We start from the raw sequence: 17,692 nt of genomic DNA, 5'->3' as shown, positions 1-17,692 counted from the left end.
CATGGCTCTTCACAGATGTCACACACCGATGCAACAGTGGAAAGGACTCAAAGATTACTTAGTATGAATACATAGAGCCTATAGGCCTGCATAACATGGGACACTCAGGAAAATTAATTCTAATTAATTTGTACAGTGGATTAGTTAAAAATGAAAATATTCCTTTGTCAATATTCTCATAAGAAATTAAGAGTCGAGTTTAACTTAGTTTAGGTTAATTCACTTCACTTGCAGCCCTGCAAGCATTTAACATTGTTTAAGTGATCCCCTGTAAAACTCACACTTTTGGTAATTTAATTAAATTTACCTGAGTATCTAAGACAAGAGATTAAAAACGAAATGGTCATTAACTACCACTTCTCTGTAAAATATGAAGGATGCGACTTATCTAGCTTTGTTTAATCATAGACATCCTCGGTTAATGAATAAAGGCTCTGATGTACTTCGTTGAAATGTAGTCTCGCATGAATTCTGTTCAGCTGGGAGAGACAGGAGAGAGAAGTCACCTCTTCTTCTAGAGAAATGACCAAGTGAGTTATGATCAGGCACATATTACTGTATCTGCCAAAGAACATATATATGGGACATCAGAATAAACTTAAAATAAACGGCACAACTTTATGAAATGTTCAATCTTTATATTTACACTATAATTAGTACAAAATTGCCTTTAAGTTTTCCGTAGCACAAGACAGTATCTACTGGACTTGATACCCTAATATGTCAAAACACCTACTTGAAGTACGATAAAGGAATCTAGGAATAGTTATAAAGAATAAGTCACCATTTTCAAACTATACATAGTGTTTGCTTTTGCTTCTAAAAAGGTACTTATATCCCCAAAAGGTTTTTAATTTTAAATAAGCAGGGCGGGCAGGGAGGGGGCAGGGGGGGAAGACTGGTTGTTGGTACTAAAGCCTTTACTGTAATAAACTAAATATATTTACAATTTATACAAATGTTTGACCTTCAACAAAAATACAAAAACATATCATAAGATGCAAAACCAGGAAACAAGTTCATCTGAGACACCACTGCTCTACACAGGACAGAATGCAACTTGAACTGCAAGGAACAGAAAGGTATTTATCCCCCATATTCAGGCAATGAGAACAATTTGCATGAGGTCACAAAGAAAGAAAAAAATAAAAGGCGCCAACATTCTTCAGTAGACTTGGCTTTTAAAAACTGTCAAAAACCTAGGCTACATCTGTCCATTTTGCCTCTGTGTTCCATTTGGTCCACGTAGCCAATATTTACTTGCTGGATGTTGCCTTCTATTTTGAAAAATCGGAGTAGTTTCATGGCAAGGTCTGGAACTTCAATACTTTTGTTCCTTTTTAAAAGGCAAAACCTTTCTACTTCTACAATTAAGAACAATTTTGGCCCAGTTCAACTTCTAAAAATATCCCCATCATATATTTCAGTAGATAACTTCATAGACTGTAGCTTTTTTGTCTCCAGAGCCAGTGACTATGTACTTATCATCCACAGAGATGTCACAGCTAAGCACTGACGAAGATTCTTTGGACTAGAAGAAAAATAGAAATATATTACATAATTAAAAAAATGCCTGTTACCCTCATCTCAGCATCCCATTTTGGGTAGATCACACAGATTGAAGATATCTGAGTGCACTCTTGGGACTCTGGGTGTTTTAGTTTTTTCTTTAAAAGCATCACCATCCTCACCTGGAAGATACTAGCTCCGTAAGGAGTTCTCCATGCATTAAGAAGGTTATCTTTCCCAGTACTCACAAACCATTTACCTAGAATATAAAACAGAAGGATTATGAAAACATATGAAACAGACATCTGACAGATTTTAGGTTTTCAGCTCACATCTATGAAATCTGTTAACTAATTACCATTACAAAAGCTCTCACCAGTAATCAGCATAGTACTTTTGCTTACAATCAATGTGGACACTCATGCTTTTGCAGTGTGTTACACAGGAAATCCCTAGACTCTGTAAGTAGAACACACACATCAACCCTCACAGCAGCCCTTAGACAAACAGATGGCTGTTTGCAGATAAGTACGTCTGAATTCATAAAGCAGAGATATTTATTCATAAGTTAAGAAAACGAGATGCTAAATAAGTTTTGATTATCGAATAAGCTATGTGTAATGGCTAAACAGCAAAGCCCGAATTAGAGCCCTGACATCCAATTCTGTGCTCAGGGCAACTTACCACAGTAAGCAAACTTGAGTGACAATACACAGCTCTCGTGAAGGTGCAGTTGATATTTGTCTGGTTTATTTACATGTAGCACTTCTACGTTGCTGCTCTCCATTCCCACAGCTAGCCATTCACCAGTAGGACAATAACCAAGGGAAAATATCTGAAAATTAAACCACATTTACACTTTTTATTTATTTTTCTACAGGGATTAAATTGATTGGGAGAGGGAGAGAGGGAGAAGGGCCAAATAAAAGTCAGTGTTCAACAGCAAGACTGCCGTTCAAAATTCAAGTGGCTAAACAACTTCTGTTCTAACCTATTAACTTACAAAAATAGGAAAAGAGAGTAGTGTAAGGCTATAATTTTGTTCTGGAAGTTAAACATAGGAAAACTCCAAAACATTGTGGAAGGAAGAGAGGGAACAATCTGCAAGCTGCACTGGGCTTAATCTCAGCTTTCATCCTAAACGTTTTCCTCCCACCGAACCCCGCCTCAAGCTCTAGGAAAAGCCAGTTACCTGTGATGTGAAGTCGTGCTGTTGTAGCTGTCTCCCCTCTCTCAAGTCCCAGGATCTGACAGTGTTATCCAAACCTCCTGTCCAGAGCTTGGTACCATCATTAGAAATGTCAATACAGCTGGCTCCATCTGTGTGGCCCTGGAATTGCCTGATAAAACAAACCAGATTGAATAATGATTTCCTGCCAGAGCTCAAGGTAAACACTGTTGTGGTGTTAGTTTTGGACTCTGTATGTGTGTGTCATCTCTTCTGTGTCTAGGGCAAAAAACAGCCCCTCCTTCTAACTGAGCATGAAACACAACAGTATTACAAAAACATTTTCCAGGTGCTAGAGAAGTGAATTGCATCATGGCTAGCTGAACAAACTCAAATATTTCCTATCAAGTTTTGAAAAGTCAAAAAAAAATGCTTGTGAGAACATTAAAGTACAGTAACTATTAGTTAAAAGCACTAAGAACAACTGATTAAAACAAGTGCTGAGGGAACAAAGCTCCTTTGGTTTCAGAAAACAGCTTCTGTATTTTTCTTTGGCTGCAAGTCAAGATGATACACAATAAGCAGTGATATTAGTAGGAAGGGTCCAGATAGCAATCCAGACAGTTAAACACAAGCATTGTTGAGTCAGCAAAGTTGCATTCTCTGTGGCAGGAGATCACAAAAATCTAAATGGTGCAGCTTGTTTTAAAATCGTCTCATTAGCAATTCTCGGCTCTCAGCAACCAGAAGGTCATCTCGAGTATTCCTTAATCCTCTGGCAAAAGCCTTCTGAGGCTCCTGCATTTTTCATCAGCAATTAGCTTTAGGAAAGTCCTATGCCTCAATGTGAAAGGTGGAGGGTGCAGGCGGGCGGAGAGGTGGAGGGGAAGACAACTAGCTTGGGAATGAAGAGTATGAATCACTAAGGGCTGTCACAGAAAGGTCAGGAGGCACATTTTGCTTTGCAGGTCTGGTCTCAAAATTCCACGTGTTATCAATTAGCAAGATCAGCCAGCAAGTGGTGGGAACACCTAGAGCAAACATTCAAAAGGCAACACAGTCATAGATGGAGAGAGTGCAACTTCACAGAGACTAAGCATGCATAGGGCAAACTATGTAATTAATATCTTCTTTGTTGACCTAAAAGTTCAACAGAAAATAAAATTTGCAATTTGCACATATATTAACATGAGCATGCAAATAATATAAACATAAGTTTAGGGTAATTACTGATACACATAAAATTTAATTGAAACACAGCAGACTAGGCAGATTCTTCAGTGTTTGTGTTCAAAACTTTTTAGAATCATAGAATGGCATAGTCTGGAAGGGACCTTAGAGATCATCTAATCCAACCTCCTTGTCATGGGCAGGGACACCTCTCAACTAGACCAGGCTACTCAAGGCTCCGTCCAACCTGGCCTTGAACACCTCCAAAGAGGCGGCATCCACAACTTCTCTGGGCAATCTATTCCAAAGTCTCACCACCCTCGTACTGAAGAATTTCTTCCCAAGATCTAATCTAAATCTGTTCTCCTTCAACTTAAACCCATTTCCCCTTGTGCTATCAGAGGACACTCTTGTAAAATATCACGGCCGTTCCTAGTTTAGGCTTTATTCCCATAATATCGTAAGCCACCACTACTTTGGTAATCATAAACCAAGATTTATCTTCCAGTAAACCACATAGCCAGTTGCCTAGAGCCCTTTCACAGACAGCTCTATCTTTCTTTCTCTGTCATAGCACAAATGCTGAATATTGACCTGCCAGACACTTCAATCTTCTACTAATATATTAATTATTCAAAGGTCTAACAGAAGCTTTCAAAAATAATTTACATTGCAATTCATTTATTATACTCTTTGCAACCCATTCTAAAAGTTTTAGGGATCGAATTCCCCCAAAAACCTCAATGCCTTTCTCTCACAAATGACCAAACATCAGTCCTTCATGTTTTCCTAAAGGACTGAGGGGATCCATGCTTTCAACTGCCTTAGAAACATTAAATTTATTACTTAATCACCACTAAGTAAGAACTGAAAATTTTCTTTAATATTTAACAAGGCTTAAGACAAAGGAAAAGAACAAACCTCAAAGAGTTCCCTAAAAGACATGTTCAGTCTACACCAATCACAAACCAGCAGAAATGCTGCTTGTAGAAACCTGCAGACAAATGCCAACTAACCAAAACCAACAGGAACTTTTACTACTGACTTCAGTAGGTTATGGACCAACCCTTTGGGCCCTGAAAGGGCATTTTCCATGACTAGGCTGAAACTAGTTTCTGCCCAACTTGGGTGCAAACTGCATTCTTTGGATAAGAAATACTATTTGCATTGCTGTCACGAACCACTATTCAGGGAGATAAATATTTATGTAGCTGTCCGAAGAGTAACTTCTATTAAAGTTTTCTGAAAACAAGCAATGACTCACCTGACCAATGTCTGATTGTGCAGATCCCACACTGCAATGTTCCCATCACTGCAGCAGGAAAAGCACACCTTGGAATCAGGGCTGATAGCCAGAGCGTAGCAGGCAGGGGCTGAGGATGTCAGCTCTGCTTTTATACGAGGAGTTGGAGCTGCCAGGTCCCATATGGATAATGTGCTGGCTTCGCCGCCAACTATTAGGGTGCATCCATCAGGCAGCAATTTACAAGAGCGGATGTAGTTATCTCTGTTCTGTACAACACAAATCACCTCAGTTATGTTAATACATGCCTGCTAATAATGACCACTATGATTCTGACTGCTTCCAAGTTTCAAACAGTAGGCTATTTTTCCTATTACCAGAGTCCTGAAGATGAACCAGTAGATCCTAAAAGGTTTCAAACACCTACTTCTCATTACTAACCAGAGGCTGCAGCTGCAGAAATTAAACTCCAGGCTCCTATTGCCACAGTCTACTCTGCTTTAAACCTGACGAATGGCAAGTCTTCTATCTCATTACACAAAAACAGAGCCAAAGTAAGCTTGCATTTCTGCAAGTGCACTCCATCAGCTAAGGTCACCAACAATAGAAATAGTAAAGCAAATGACCTTTCATTTGGCATTTAGGCAACACTGTATGAAAATGCAGTTCAAGTCTCGCGCCTTTCAGGTTTTTGAGTTTTCTTTCAAATACTAATTTGGATTCAGCATTTTTAAGTTAAAATATTAAGTATTCCCACACTGATCCTGGATTTATGCTGGTCCTCTGTTGTTCAACATGATTCTTATTGTACTTCTATTACTAGTTTCACATTTGTGATACTATTGCTGATTGAGAGGTACTACAGGGGACTTAGAGGTGGAGAACATTTCCACCTTAACTTTTTACAAGCTTGACTCACTGGACATCCATTTCTCTGTAATGGCTGCAAAATCAACATGGTAACAGTTCTTTAGGAAATGGAGGGTTAAGGTCTGTAACCCACAACAAACCAAAAAGACTGCAAGAAGCAGTCAACAGCATTTCTGCTACTACTTTTTTTTTTTATTCACCACAAAAGAGCAGTGAGTAGTGCAGCGGAAATATTGTCTTAGTTACTGTAAGCCATTAGCACTCTGTAACTAAAATGAAGGCAGTTAGGACTGTGCATCCAGACACACACCTGACATACAACAGAGTATATATTCAACCATGCTTTTACTACTAGTCAACTAACATAAGAGCAGCAGCAAATAGAAGGTAAAGGCTAAAAAAAAAAAAAACCCAAAACAAGAAAACCACCACATTTAATTGGATCAACATTGATGCTAGAATTATCTTCATTCAGAATATATATTACTGTGCTTTATGACATTAAGTCTTCTCAATTAACATTTCACAAACATCTGTGCTGCTTCTAACATGAGATGCATCTTTTATTGGGCTGTTAACTCTTCTGAGTTAGCTTTTCAGCTACCTATACTACCACACTCAGTCCCTTCTGTATCTTGCAGATGTGAAAACAACCAACCAAAATGTGTTAACTTGTGCATCACCAACAAAAGCATAGCAAGACTCAAAGTGACCTCTTCGTATTATTTCATTATATGGTTGCTATCTTCTTACAAAAAAAGAGGTTGTCACTCCTAGTGTGAGTGAAAGACCTAGGAAGGTTCTGTGCAGCCCTGCATAAGCCAGGCTACGTTCCTTTGAAACTCATGCACGAAAGTCATCAGCAGGACTAGAATAAAAAAAAAAGAAAAAAATAAAGAAAAAAATATCAGGTACACTCTTTACTCATAAATCCTATCTAATCTGTTATTTGACCCTTGGTGATGATATTTATCCCTAAACAAACAAGTACTCTTCTCTGTAACTCCATCTGTTTAGTGTTAAAAAAAGAGACAGCTAAATACATAAAGCAGGAAACAGAACTGCCTGCTATTTTCTTGTAATATGAACAAAATCCAGACAAGGACAGCTATTTCCTTATTTAGTCTCCAAGGAGAAGCTACCCTTGTGCACAAGTTCCTGTTCACTTACCAGGCAGTCCAGCTGAGAGACGGGGCTCTTGTTGCCAGGCTGGCTGATGTCCCAGACTTTGACGCACCCCTTCCCACCCGTGTACACGTGTCTCGTGGGGTTACTGATGGTAACTGCACACACAACTTCTCCATGGTTCAGAGTGTTGATCTGACGGGCATGGCGAGGGATCCCCGGACCGATGAGGGCATCAGGAGGGAAAGGAACTGGCTGCATCTGACCATCTGCAGTAACGTGAAAGGAGTAGGCTCTTTCGGGGAAGGGAAAGAAAAGAGAAGGAAAAAAAAAAAAAAAAATCAGCCAGTTACAGGGCTATAACGCAAGAAAAACACAGTATTGTTTAATTTGATTTCTTTGCCAATCTTTTTCCCCAGAAAATTTGAGCTACAGTGCCAAGCAATAAAGGCACATGAAATCTCAGAGGGAGACAAGGATTCACAACAGATATTTTCAGCTTGCCTCACCTAAAGTATTCATGCAGTGGGGAAGCATGTTAAATTCTACCCTTAACTCTACGGAGCGAGGTCATGGCTGCTATGCCTCAGCCACCTGGATAATCAAAAGATCTTTCAGCCCCTGGTTTCTAGCCAGCAGTTCCAAGTCTCAGCACCGCAAGTCCTGCAGCAGCAATCCCTCACCAGGCACTACTCTTTCAGACTTCTTCCATGGGGCTTGCACCTGTTGCATTGCAGTAGCACTAGCCAAAGTTCAACTTTTGCTCTGTTTCTGCACTTCATCTCTAACATCAGCACCAGCTGTGCTCACATGTCTCTCCTTCCAGCTAGTAACTAGTGCTTTAAACAGAAAATAGAAACATGCAGAGTGGTTGCACACACCTTTCATAAGAAAGCTGATACCATCTTCTCATAATTATGTTTTCTTGAGTAAGTATTTTGGAAAAGCTGAAAGGCTCAGTTTCCCAGGTACTTTTGGCACTCTGCAACATCTTTTATTTGTATTCAGTGCATGACTTCAAGTATATGGAAACTGAGGGTTGAGGAAGTGAATCCCAGTACTGAATAAAAACACTCCCCTCCTTAGGGAAAGTACACGAAATTATTTCTTCATGTTCACTGTAACATTAAAGTCAGCTCTACTCAAGGACCAGGGCATAAATAGCAGTTAATAAAGGTTTCGGGTGCAAGAGGTTATCTTTGTTCGTTTGTTTTAAATAATAATGAAAATGCTACTGCAAAAGGCTGCTTTTTGTCATACTGGTGAGCTCCCTTTTTGCCTTTTCTGTTTTAAGCACATCCATAGCTCCATTTTTTGATACTGTAGTTACAGAAACAGCATTCTTCAAGAGGCCAAAGTGGATAAAAAATGTTGAGCTATGAGTATCTTCTTTTTTTTTTAATAATGAGCTATCGTCTCCCTAGTGACACATTTATTTTTCTAATATATTCTTGTGTTCAGAATTGCCCTTTCTTTTCCAAGTGTGCCTTCTTCCTTAGTGTCCTAGTTTTAGCTGGGACAGAGGTTTTTTTTTTTAACAGCTAGAAAAGCTCCATGTTTTGGTTTTACTCCAGAGGCTCACCCTGAGAAGAACGCTGATAACAAGCTGCCAAGGACTTTTCAGTGTGCCGGAGTGCAGAAGCACGGCGGGATAAGGGGGGAGCATAGCTGGGACAAGGGGGACACGATTCCCCTTGTGATTTGTGTGGAACTTAAGACTGAGGGCCAAACTGGCCAATTAGTATTCCATATCATGCAGCGTCATGCCCAGTATAAAAGCGAGGGTCAGACGGGAAGAAGGGCTTTTGCGCTTTGGCTTTTGCCGCTTTTGCTCTTTTGCGCTTGCTGTGTTTTTCGCTCTATTGCTTTTCTTTTTTTTTTTCCTTTCCTCTTTCTCTCTCCCAGTACTCCCACTCTCGGAGTACTATCTCTCCCTCTCTGCCCCTCTCTATTTCGGGGCCTCGCGTTCGTCCGGGATTTGCAGTTTTCGGGACGAGACGGGCTTCGCATACAAGGGGGTGGTGAGCAGCACCTACATTGTATTAAATCATCTGTATTAAATCACTCTTATCTCAACCCACGGGTTTCACGTTTATCCTTAATTCTCTCCCTCATTCCTGGGGGTGGGGGAGGGGGAGTGACCGGCTGTGTGTGGGGGGGACGGTTTAACCTAACCCACGACAGTCTTAATTGGCGCCCAACGTGGGGCTCGAAGGGGTTGAGATAACGATGTGGCTGGCCGGAATGCTGTTTGTTATGCTTGCGTACATGTTACCGGACATTCATAATTTATTGTCTTATCTACCCTATATGATGCTAGGTGGAATGTTTATGCGGTTTTCTGGCTCTGGGTGTTGGACTAGCATGAAAAGTATGTTATCGGTAATTAAGGGTTTTGCTATACTGTACGGTATAACTCTGATAAGATCATCGGTGCTGGGACCAGCTCAGTCTTTGTATTCAGCGGTGCAGAGGGGGATGGTGATGTGGAACTCGTTTATTAATTTTGAGCGTCACCTGGCGGATATCATCGCCAATTATACCGGTGACTTTTCATTCACAAAAGCTTATGTTGATTTTGATAATGCCGAACATCATTGGAATAATTTAACCGGTTTGATTGTCCTGCAAGGTCTCCTGAATATATGTTTAATTATCTATATATTCAAAATCAATCGGCCATTTAGGGGTGTATATCAATTTATTTCTCGGGTTATTGTGCTTGCCATCTCAACTCCCATGACAAGCACTATAGCTACTCAGACTACAACGGTATCAGTTGCCCCCGTAAGGAAAAGAAAATGTATACAAAAGTTAGACGATGAAGAAGAGGAATCAGGGCCATCACAACAACCAAATGAGGAAGAGCAACCAGGGCCATCAGAGCAACCAGACAAAGAAGAGCAACCAGGGCCATCACAACGATTGGAGGAAGAGCAACCGAGGAAATGTGTGCGAAAGTCAGAACGTAGAGGAGAGGATGATGATGATGAAGAGCGACCAGGGCCATCATGAGAAATGAAGTGGGAGCGTTCTGTTTCACCCCAGAGGAAATCTCAATGGAGGAGGAGTGACATCATAGATGAGAGGATAACCACCAGATCTCTAAAAATGAGCAAGCTGCGAGATATTCGAAAAGATTATGGCCGTCTTAAAGGTGAGCCCATTGTCTCTTGGTTGCTCAGATGCTGGGACATGGGAGCCAATAGTCTGGAGTTAGATGGTAGTGAAGCTAGGCAGCTGGGAGCCCTTGCCATGGATGGAGGCATTGATAAAGCAATTGGAAGGCAGACACAAGTCCGCAGCCTCTGGAGACGACTCCTGGCAGCCATAAAGGAAAGGTACCCCTACAAGGACGAGGTGCCATGTAATGTAAGCAAGTGGACCAACACAGAAAAAGCTATTCAGTATCTGAGAGAACTGGCTGTGCGAGAGTTGATTTATCTTGACTCGAGAAGCGGACCAAGACTCGAAGATCCAGATGACGTCCGGTGCACACGACCAATGTGGCAGAAGATTATACGGAGTGCGCCAGCAGCATATTCCACCTCATTGGCAATAATGGACTTCGGGGACGATGAAGCACCACTATCCGTAGGTAATCTGGTCACCTACCTCCGACGATATGATGATAACACTTCTATACGAACCTGTGTTGCGGCTGTGGAAAAGCTGTCTGAAGAGGTCCGAGAATTAAGAGAAAAAGTAGATTTCCCACCACCCGAACGTTCTAGAATTTCAGCTGTCAGAACCAGGCGTTATCCTCCTCGAGAGAGACAAGAGAGACGGTACAGATCACGGGGTGAGCTGTGGTTCTACCTCCGTGATCATGGAGAAGACATGAGAAGGTGGGATGGAAAACCCACCTCCGCTTTAGAGGCCAGGGTACGCCAGTTGGGAGGAAGAACCAACAGGAATAGAACTTTCTCCAATTCCTCCAGGACAGCTGTTGCCCCAGTCTACAGTGAGCAGTCCACTAGTCAAAATGGGAGGGCTGATCCTCCTAGCCACCCTGACTCCAATCCTGCTGATTCCTCTGATGAATATGATAACAGGCATTAGAGGGGCCCTGCCTCCAGCCAGGTGGAGGAGAGGGATAATCGAGTTTACTGGACTGTGTGGATTCGGTGGCCTGGCACATCATGCCCCAGAAAGTATAAGGCTTTAGTGGATACTGGTGCCCAATGCACCTTGATACCGTCGAACTTTAGAGGGACAGAAGCCATCTGTATTTCTGGAGTGACAGGGGGGTCTCAACAACTGACTGTGTTAGAGGCTGAAGTGAGTCTAACTGGAGAGCGGTGGCAAAAACACCCTATTGTAACTGGCCCAGAAGCACCGTGCATCCTTGGCATAGATTATCTTAAGAGAGGGTATTTCAAAGACCCAAAAGGGTATCGGTGGGCTTTTGCCACAGCTGCAGTAGAGACAGAAGAAGGCAGGCAGTTGTCTACTTTGCCTGGTCTTTCAATGGACCCTTCTGCTGTGGGGTTACTGAGGGTCGAAGAACAACAGGTGCCAATTGCTAATACAACAGTGCACCGACGGCAATATCGTACCAACCGAGACTCTCTAATTCCTATCCATAAGTTGATTCAACAACTGGAGAGTCAAGGAGTCATCACAAAGACCCACTCACCTTTTAACAGCCCTATATGGCCTGTACGTAAGTCCAATGGCGAGTGGAGGCTGACGGTAGACTATCGTGGCTTGAATGAAGTTACACCACCATTGAGTGCTGCCGTGCCAGATATGCTGGAACTTCAGTATGAATTGGAGTCAAAGGCAGCCGGGCGGTACGCTACAATTGATATCGCTAATGCGTTTTTCTCAATTCCTTTGGCACCGGAATGCAGGCCACAGTTTGCTTTCACTTGGAGGGGCATCCAGTATACCTGGAATCGACTGCCCCAGGGGTGGAAACACAGCCCCACTATTTGCCAAGGACTGATCCAGACCACACTGGAACAGGGTGATGCCCCAGAACATTTGCAATACATTGATAACATCATTGTATGGGGCAACACAGCAGAAGAAGTTTTTGAGAAAGGTGAAAAGATAATCCAAATCCTTCTGAAAGCAGGCTTTGCCATAAAACAGAGTAAAGTCAAGGGACCTGCCCAGGAGATTCAGTTTTTGGGAATAAAATGGCAAGGTGGGCGTCGTCAGATTCCGATGGATGTGATTAATAAAATAACAGCTATGTCCCCACCAACCAACAAAAAGGAAGCACAAGCTTTCTTAGGCATTGTGGGTTTCTGGCGAATGCATATTCCCGACTACAGCCAGATTGTAAAACCCCTCTACCAAATAACCCGAAAGAAGAATAATTTTGAATGGGGCCCAGAGCAAAAACAAGCCTTTGAACAAATTAAACAAGAAATAGTCCATGCGGTAGCCCTGGGACCAGTCCGGACAGGACAAGATGTCAAAAACGTGCTCTACACTGCAGCCGAGGAGAATGGTCCCACCTGGAGTCTCTGGCAAAAAGCGCCAGGCGAGACGCGAGGTCGACCTCTTGGGTTTTGGAGTCGAGGATACAAAGGATCCGAAGCCAACTATACTCCAACTGAAAAAGAGATATTGGCAGCATATGAAGGAGTCCGAGCTGCTTCTGAAGTGATTGGTACGGAAGCACAGTTGCTCCTGGCACCCCGATTGCCAGTGCTCGGCTGGATGTTCAAAGGGAGCGTCCCGTCTACACACCACGCAACTGATGCCACATGGAGCAAGTGGATCGCGCTGATCACACAAAGAGCTAGGATAGGAAAACTCAATCGCCCAGGAATTTTGGAAGTGATCACTAACTGGGCTGAAGGTAAAGACTTTGGAATGTCACCAGAGGAGGAGGTGACACGTGCTGAGGAGGCTCCACCTTATAATGAACTATCAGACAATGAGAAGAAATACGCTCTGTTTACAGACGGATCCTGTCGCCTTGTAGGAAAACATCGAAAATGGAAAGCTGCTGTATGGAGTCCTACTCAACGGGTTGCAGAAGCTACCGAAGGAGAAGGCGAATCAAGCCAATTCGCAGAGGTGAAAGCCATCCAACTGGCTTTAGACATCGCTGAACGAGAAAAGTGGCCAATGCTCTATCTCTATACCGACTCTTGGATGGTAGCAAATGCCCTGTGGGGATGGCTACGGCAATGGAAGCAGAGCAGCTGGCAACGCAGAGGTAAACCCATCTGGGCTGCCCCGTTGTGGAAAGACATTGCTGCTCGAGTAGAGAAGCTGATTGTGAAAGTACGACATGTAGATGCCCATGTACCCAAGAGTCAGGCCACAGAAGAACATGAAAACAATCAACAGGTGGATCAGGCCGCCAAGATTAAAGTGGCTCAAGTGGATCTGGACTGGCAACATAAAGGTGAAAAATTTCTAGCTCGTTGGGCCCATGATGCCTCAGGCCATCAAGGAAGGGACGCCACATACAAATGGGCTCGTGATCGACGGGTGGACCTAACTATGGACACTATTGCAGAGGTGATCCATGAATATGAAACATGTGCTGCAATCAAGCAAGCCAAGCGGTTAAAACCTCTTTGGTATGGAGGGCGTTGGTTGAAATATCAATATGGAGAGGCTTGGCAAATTGATTATATCACACTTCCACAAACTCGCAGTGGCAAGCGTTACGTGCTTACAATGGTGGAAGTGACCACTGGATGGCTGGAAACCTATGCCGTGCCCCATGCCACCGCCCGGAACACGATCTTGGGCCTTGAAAAGCAAGTCTTGTGGCGGCATGGCACCCCAGAAAGAATTGAGTCGGACAACGGGACTCATTTCCGTAACAATCTTATAGACACCTGGGCCAAAGAGCATGGCATCGAGTGGGTGTATCACATCCCCTATCATGCACCAGCTTCTGGGAAGATTGAACGATATAATGGATTGCTAAAAACCACACTGAAAGCAATGGGTGGTGGAACCTTTAAACATTGGGATACGCATTTAGCAAAAGCCACCTGGTTAGTCAACACTAGAGGCTCTGCAAATCGAGCTGGTCCTGCGCAATCAGAACTTCTACGTACTGTAGAAGGAGATAAAGTCCCTGTAGTGCACATGAGGAATATACTCGGGAAGACAGTTTGGGTTATTCCTGCCTCGGGTAAAGGTAAACCCATTCATGGGATTGCTTTTGCTCAGGGACCTGGGTGCACTTGGTGGGTGATGCAAAAGGACGGGGAAGTCCGATGTGTACCTCAAGGGGATTTGATGTTAGGGGAAAATAGATGATAAAATGAATTGAATTGTGTGATATTAATTGCTGAATAACTCTGTCCCTGCATACCATCATCGCTATGGTTGTCACATTGTACTAATGTCATTATATTAAGAATCATCCAGGTTAATGAAGAATGAACTTCGTCAGAATCAGAACCGATTCCAAACACCCAGCAACTTCTTTGAGATCAACATCTTCAACCTGCAGACAGCGGCTGGATACACCAACTACGAGCTCCAGGCGCCACACGCAACAAAGACTACATGTCATCCGTTCTACTGACTGAGCGAATTCCATGTCATCTTTCCTGCCCTGAGAGACTACTACAACAGATGAAGACACATTTAGGAGGGATGACCCATGGCTAAGGGAATAGTATATATGTAAGGTTTGAGCATGACGTGCATGGTATGGAATAAGGGGTGGATACTGTCCTAGTTTTAGCTGGGACAGAGGTTTTTTTTTTAACAGCTAGAAAAGCTCCATGTTTTGGTTTTACTCAGAGGCTCACTCTGAGAAGAACGCTGATAACAAGCTGCCAAGGACTTTTCAGTGCGCCGGAGTGCAGAAGCACGGCGGGATAAGGGGGGAGCATAGCTGGGACAAGGGGGACACGATTCCCCTTGTGATTTGTGTGGAACTTAAGACTGAGGGCCAAACTGGCCAATTAGTATTCCATATCATGCAGCGTCATGCCCAGTATAAAAGCGAGGGTCAGACGGGAAGAAGGGCTTTTGCGCTTTGGCTTTTGCCACTTTTGCTCTTTTGCGCTTGCTGTGTTTTTCGCTCTATTGCTTTTCTTTTTTTTTTCCTTTCCTCTTTCTCTCTCCCAGTACTCCCACTCTCGGAGTACTATCTCTCCCTCTCTGCCCCTCTCTATTTCGGGGCCTCACGTTCGTCCGGGATTTGCAGTTTTCGGGACGAGACGGGCTTCGCATACGAGGGGGTGGTGAGCAGCACCTACATTGTATTAAATCATCTGTATTAAATCACTCTTATCTCAACCCACGGGTTTCACGTTTATCCTTAATTCTCTCCCTCATTCCTGGGGGTGGGGGAGGGGGAGTGACCAGCTGTGCGTGGGGGGGACGGTTTAACCTAACCCACGACACTTAGAAATCTTCAGTCTCTGTAGCTCTGCATTGGTATGGCATCACCCTTCCAAGGACTCAACAACAGGTAACAATTTAATCTTCTGTTTTGAGCTCTGAGCTAGTGTTTTCAAAGTATTTTATCGCATTTTTCCAAGCATTGCACAGTTTCAAAGGAAGGAAAAAGAAAGATGCCTGGATCTGTAACACACATCACAAAGCACATGAACATGCTCAGGAGCAGAGCAGAAGATACTCCTTTAAAAAAAGAGTAGAAAGCAGAGAGGTGAAAGAGCTCTTAAGTTCTTTCATAGAGAAGATAGCAGTGGAAAGAGTCACCCCGTGTAACACCACAGTGTTCTCAGAAGGAAAGGGTAAAAACTGGTTGACAGTAATTGCTGTTAAACAAAGAAGAAATTAATAGTGCATACCCACACAATTCCTGCTCAAAGAATACACAGAAACAGAGGGTGAGAGAGTGAAAAAGATAACAAATCTTTTTTAGTCATGGAAATATCAGGAATGGAAAATGCAAGATAAGAAAGGAAGCGCAAAGTTCACTCCCTTACACGTATGCAATAGGCACAGCAAATCAAATGTATTTCTTCCCATGGGACGCTTTCTCTTTTTTTTGTATGAAGAATTACGGTAATGACAAAAAGGCTTAACTAGACACGTGTATCATTTGCACGAAGAGTAGAGACAGAACTGTCCCCAAGTAGTTATTCACTAAACAGATGAGACACAGGATGAGAGAAGAAGCAGAAAAGGAGTGGCAACAAGACTGCTCAAGGCTGAACAAGTGCTCAGGTTAAGGAACAGAATCCAACTGAAGAGTCATAGCACTTAACAGGCTGAAAAACTGGGCCCCAATCCTGGGCTACAGATCAAAGTCAGTTGCAGAATATTTGTTAGCAATAAGAGTACACAGAACTGCACAACTTTGAAGTCTCATCCTGCCCTTGCTTTTATCGTGGACAGAAGAAAAACAATTAAGCAAGTATTAAGCAAATTTTTCCAGCATGTTTAAGATGAATAATCCACTTGTACATGATTTTTTTTTTTAACGGAAGGTTACAGCATAAGTGTTTTGTTGAATCCAAAATACCTAAATAACTGGTATTTTGAAACGCTTTTGTGCATACACACAGTTTCTCACTTCTTGCTCAGAAGGGGTGAGAGGAAGATAACAGGAACATTTTTCAAGTGTTTCATGCATATTGTAGAATTACGATGACTCTTCTGCTCTGAAACACGAAAGCTTTACCCAGTGTGCTTTTTATTACGTAGAATTTTACCAGTATGCCTGTGTTTAAAGTGTTTTTATACAGATCATAAGAGTAGCCTCTCTTTTTTAAGATCATGTGCAGGCATTTGTTCCCAAGACTGGTTGGTCAATACTCCAGGTGACTGAGTTTGAGGGCTTAACGAACAGACCAGCGATAGTTTCTTACAAGCCACGACAGCTTTTTCTACAGTGCAAGTTATCAGCAATGCAGTGTGTAAAGAAATGGCTAGACGTTGCCAAATCCCACTCACACAAAGCACACGAAAGTACACGTCTTCCCCCAAGAGAAGCACACGAAAAAGTACACGTTCCTGTTTACTTGAAGATGTGTGGCATGTCATACTAACATCGCCACTGTCAGCATACTCAAGTGGTCTAGTAACTTGTTATCTACTAGGTATTACGGTATAACTTCTCATTACACATACCTTTTACTTTGGAAAAACTTGCATCATTTGCAAGACCAACACTCCCTAGAGAAGGAAAGCTTCTTTCCCCAGAAGAATACAGTACTGGAGACAGCAGTGCAAACCACTACTTCCAGTTCAGTCGCTGTTGTCCTGGGCTACCTCCCCATCAAGTCACCATGGCAGATGGCCTACTCTGCTACTTCTGGGCAGGAGTGAACTTCCAGTGGTACACCTACAAAGCTCTAGGCATACTTACATACAATTAAGAACTGAATCAATTTTTAATGCATTAGATGTATTCACAGGCATTAACTCTCAAAACTAACATGCATTTTGGTTGTCCGATCTTAAAAGAGTGAACATTTTGTAAGGTTTTGTAAATTCTTGAGTTCTTTAAAGCTCAAGGTATTTCTTAACAGGCACCCCCTTGCCCACTCATCTTTCTCCTCGACAAATTGCTATTGATACCTGAATTCCACAACACTACAAAACCGTAATGTGCATTTTTGTCCTTTTATGATGACCTTTTAGAACTGACAGTGTACACCAGAAACTGCTGTTCAGCTTCATGATGATCACAGATT

General features: G+C 42.6%; 1 protein-coding gene across 11 annotated transcripts in view; it reads right to left on the bottom strand.

The window, feature by feature from the left end:
* Nucleotides 1–1,423: 1,423 nt before the first annotated feature.
* Nucleotides 1,424–17,692, bottom strand: part of LOC104377115 (TLE family member 1, transcriptional corepressor) — an 83,891-nt gene continuing 67,622 nt past the window's right edge. For all 11 annotated transcript variants that reach the window (XM_086629754.1, XM_086629757.1, XM_086629756.1 and 8 more), the window contains exons 15-20: nucleotides 7,131–7,380; nucleotides 5,112–5,359; nucleotides 2,702–2,849; nucleotides 2,194–2,344; nucleotides 1,692–1,768; nucleotides 1,424–1,531 (exon numbers count right to left, since the gene is read on the bottom strand). In XM_086629754.1, coding sequence (XP_086485880.1) covers nucleotides 1,424–1,531; nucleotides 1,692–1,768; nucleotides 2,194–2,344; nucleotides 2,702–2,849; nucleotides 5,112–5,359; nucleotides 7,131–7,380 — 982 coding nt within the window. The remainder of the gene's footprint in view (nucleotides 1,532–1,691; nucleotides 1,769–2,193; nucleotides 2,345–2,701; nucleotides 2,850–5,111; nucleotides 5,360–7,130; nucleotides 7,381–17,692) is intronic.

Source organism: Tauraco erythrolophus, chromosome Z (assembly GCF_009769465.1).
Source record: "Tauraco erythrolophus isolate bTauEry1 chromosome Z, bTauEry1.pri, whole genome shotgun sequence".
NCBI lineage: Eukaryota > Metazoa > Chordata > Aves > Musophagiformes > Musophagidae > Tauraco > Tauraco erythrolophus.
Note: the sequence above shows the minus strand (reverse complement) of the source record. Positions and strands in the feature narration are given on the sequence as shown.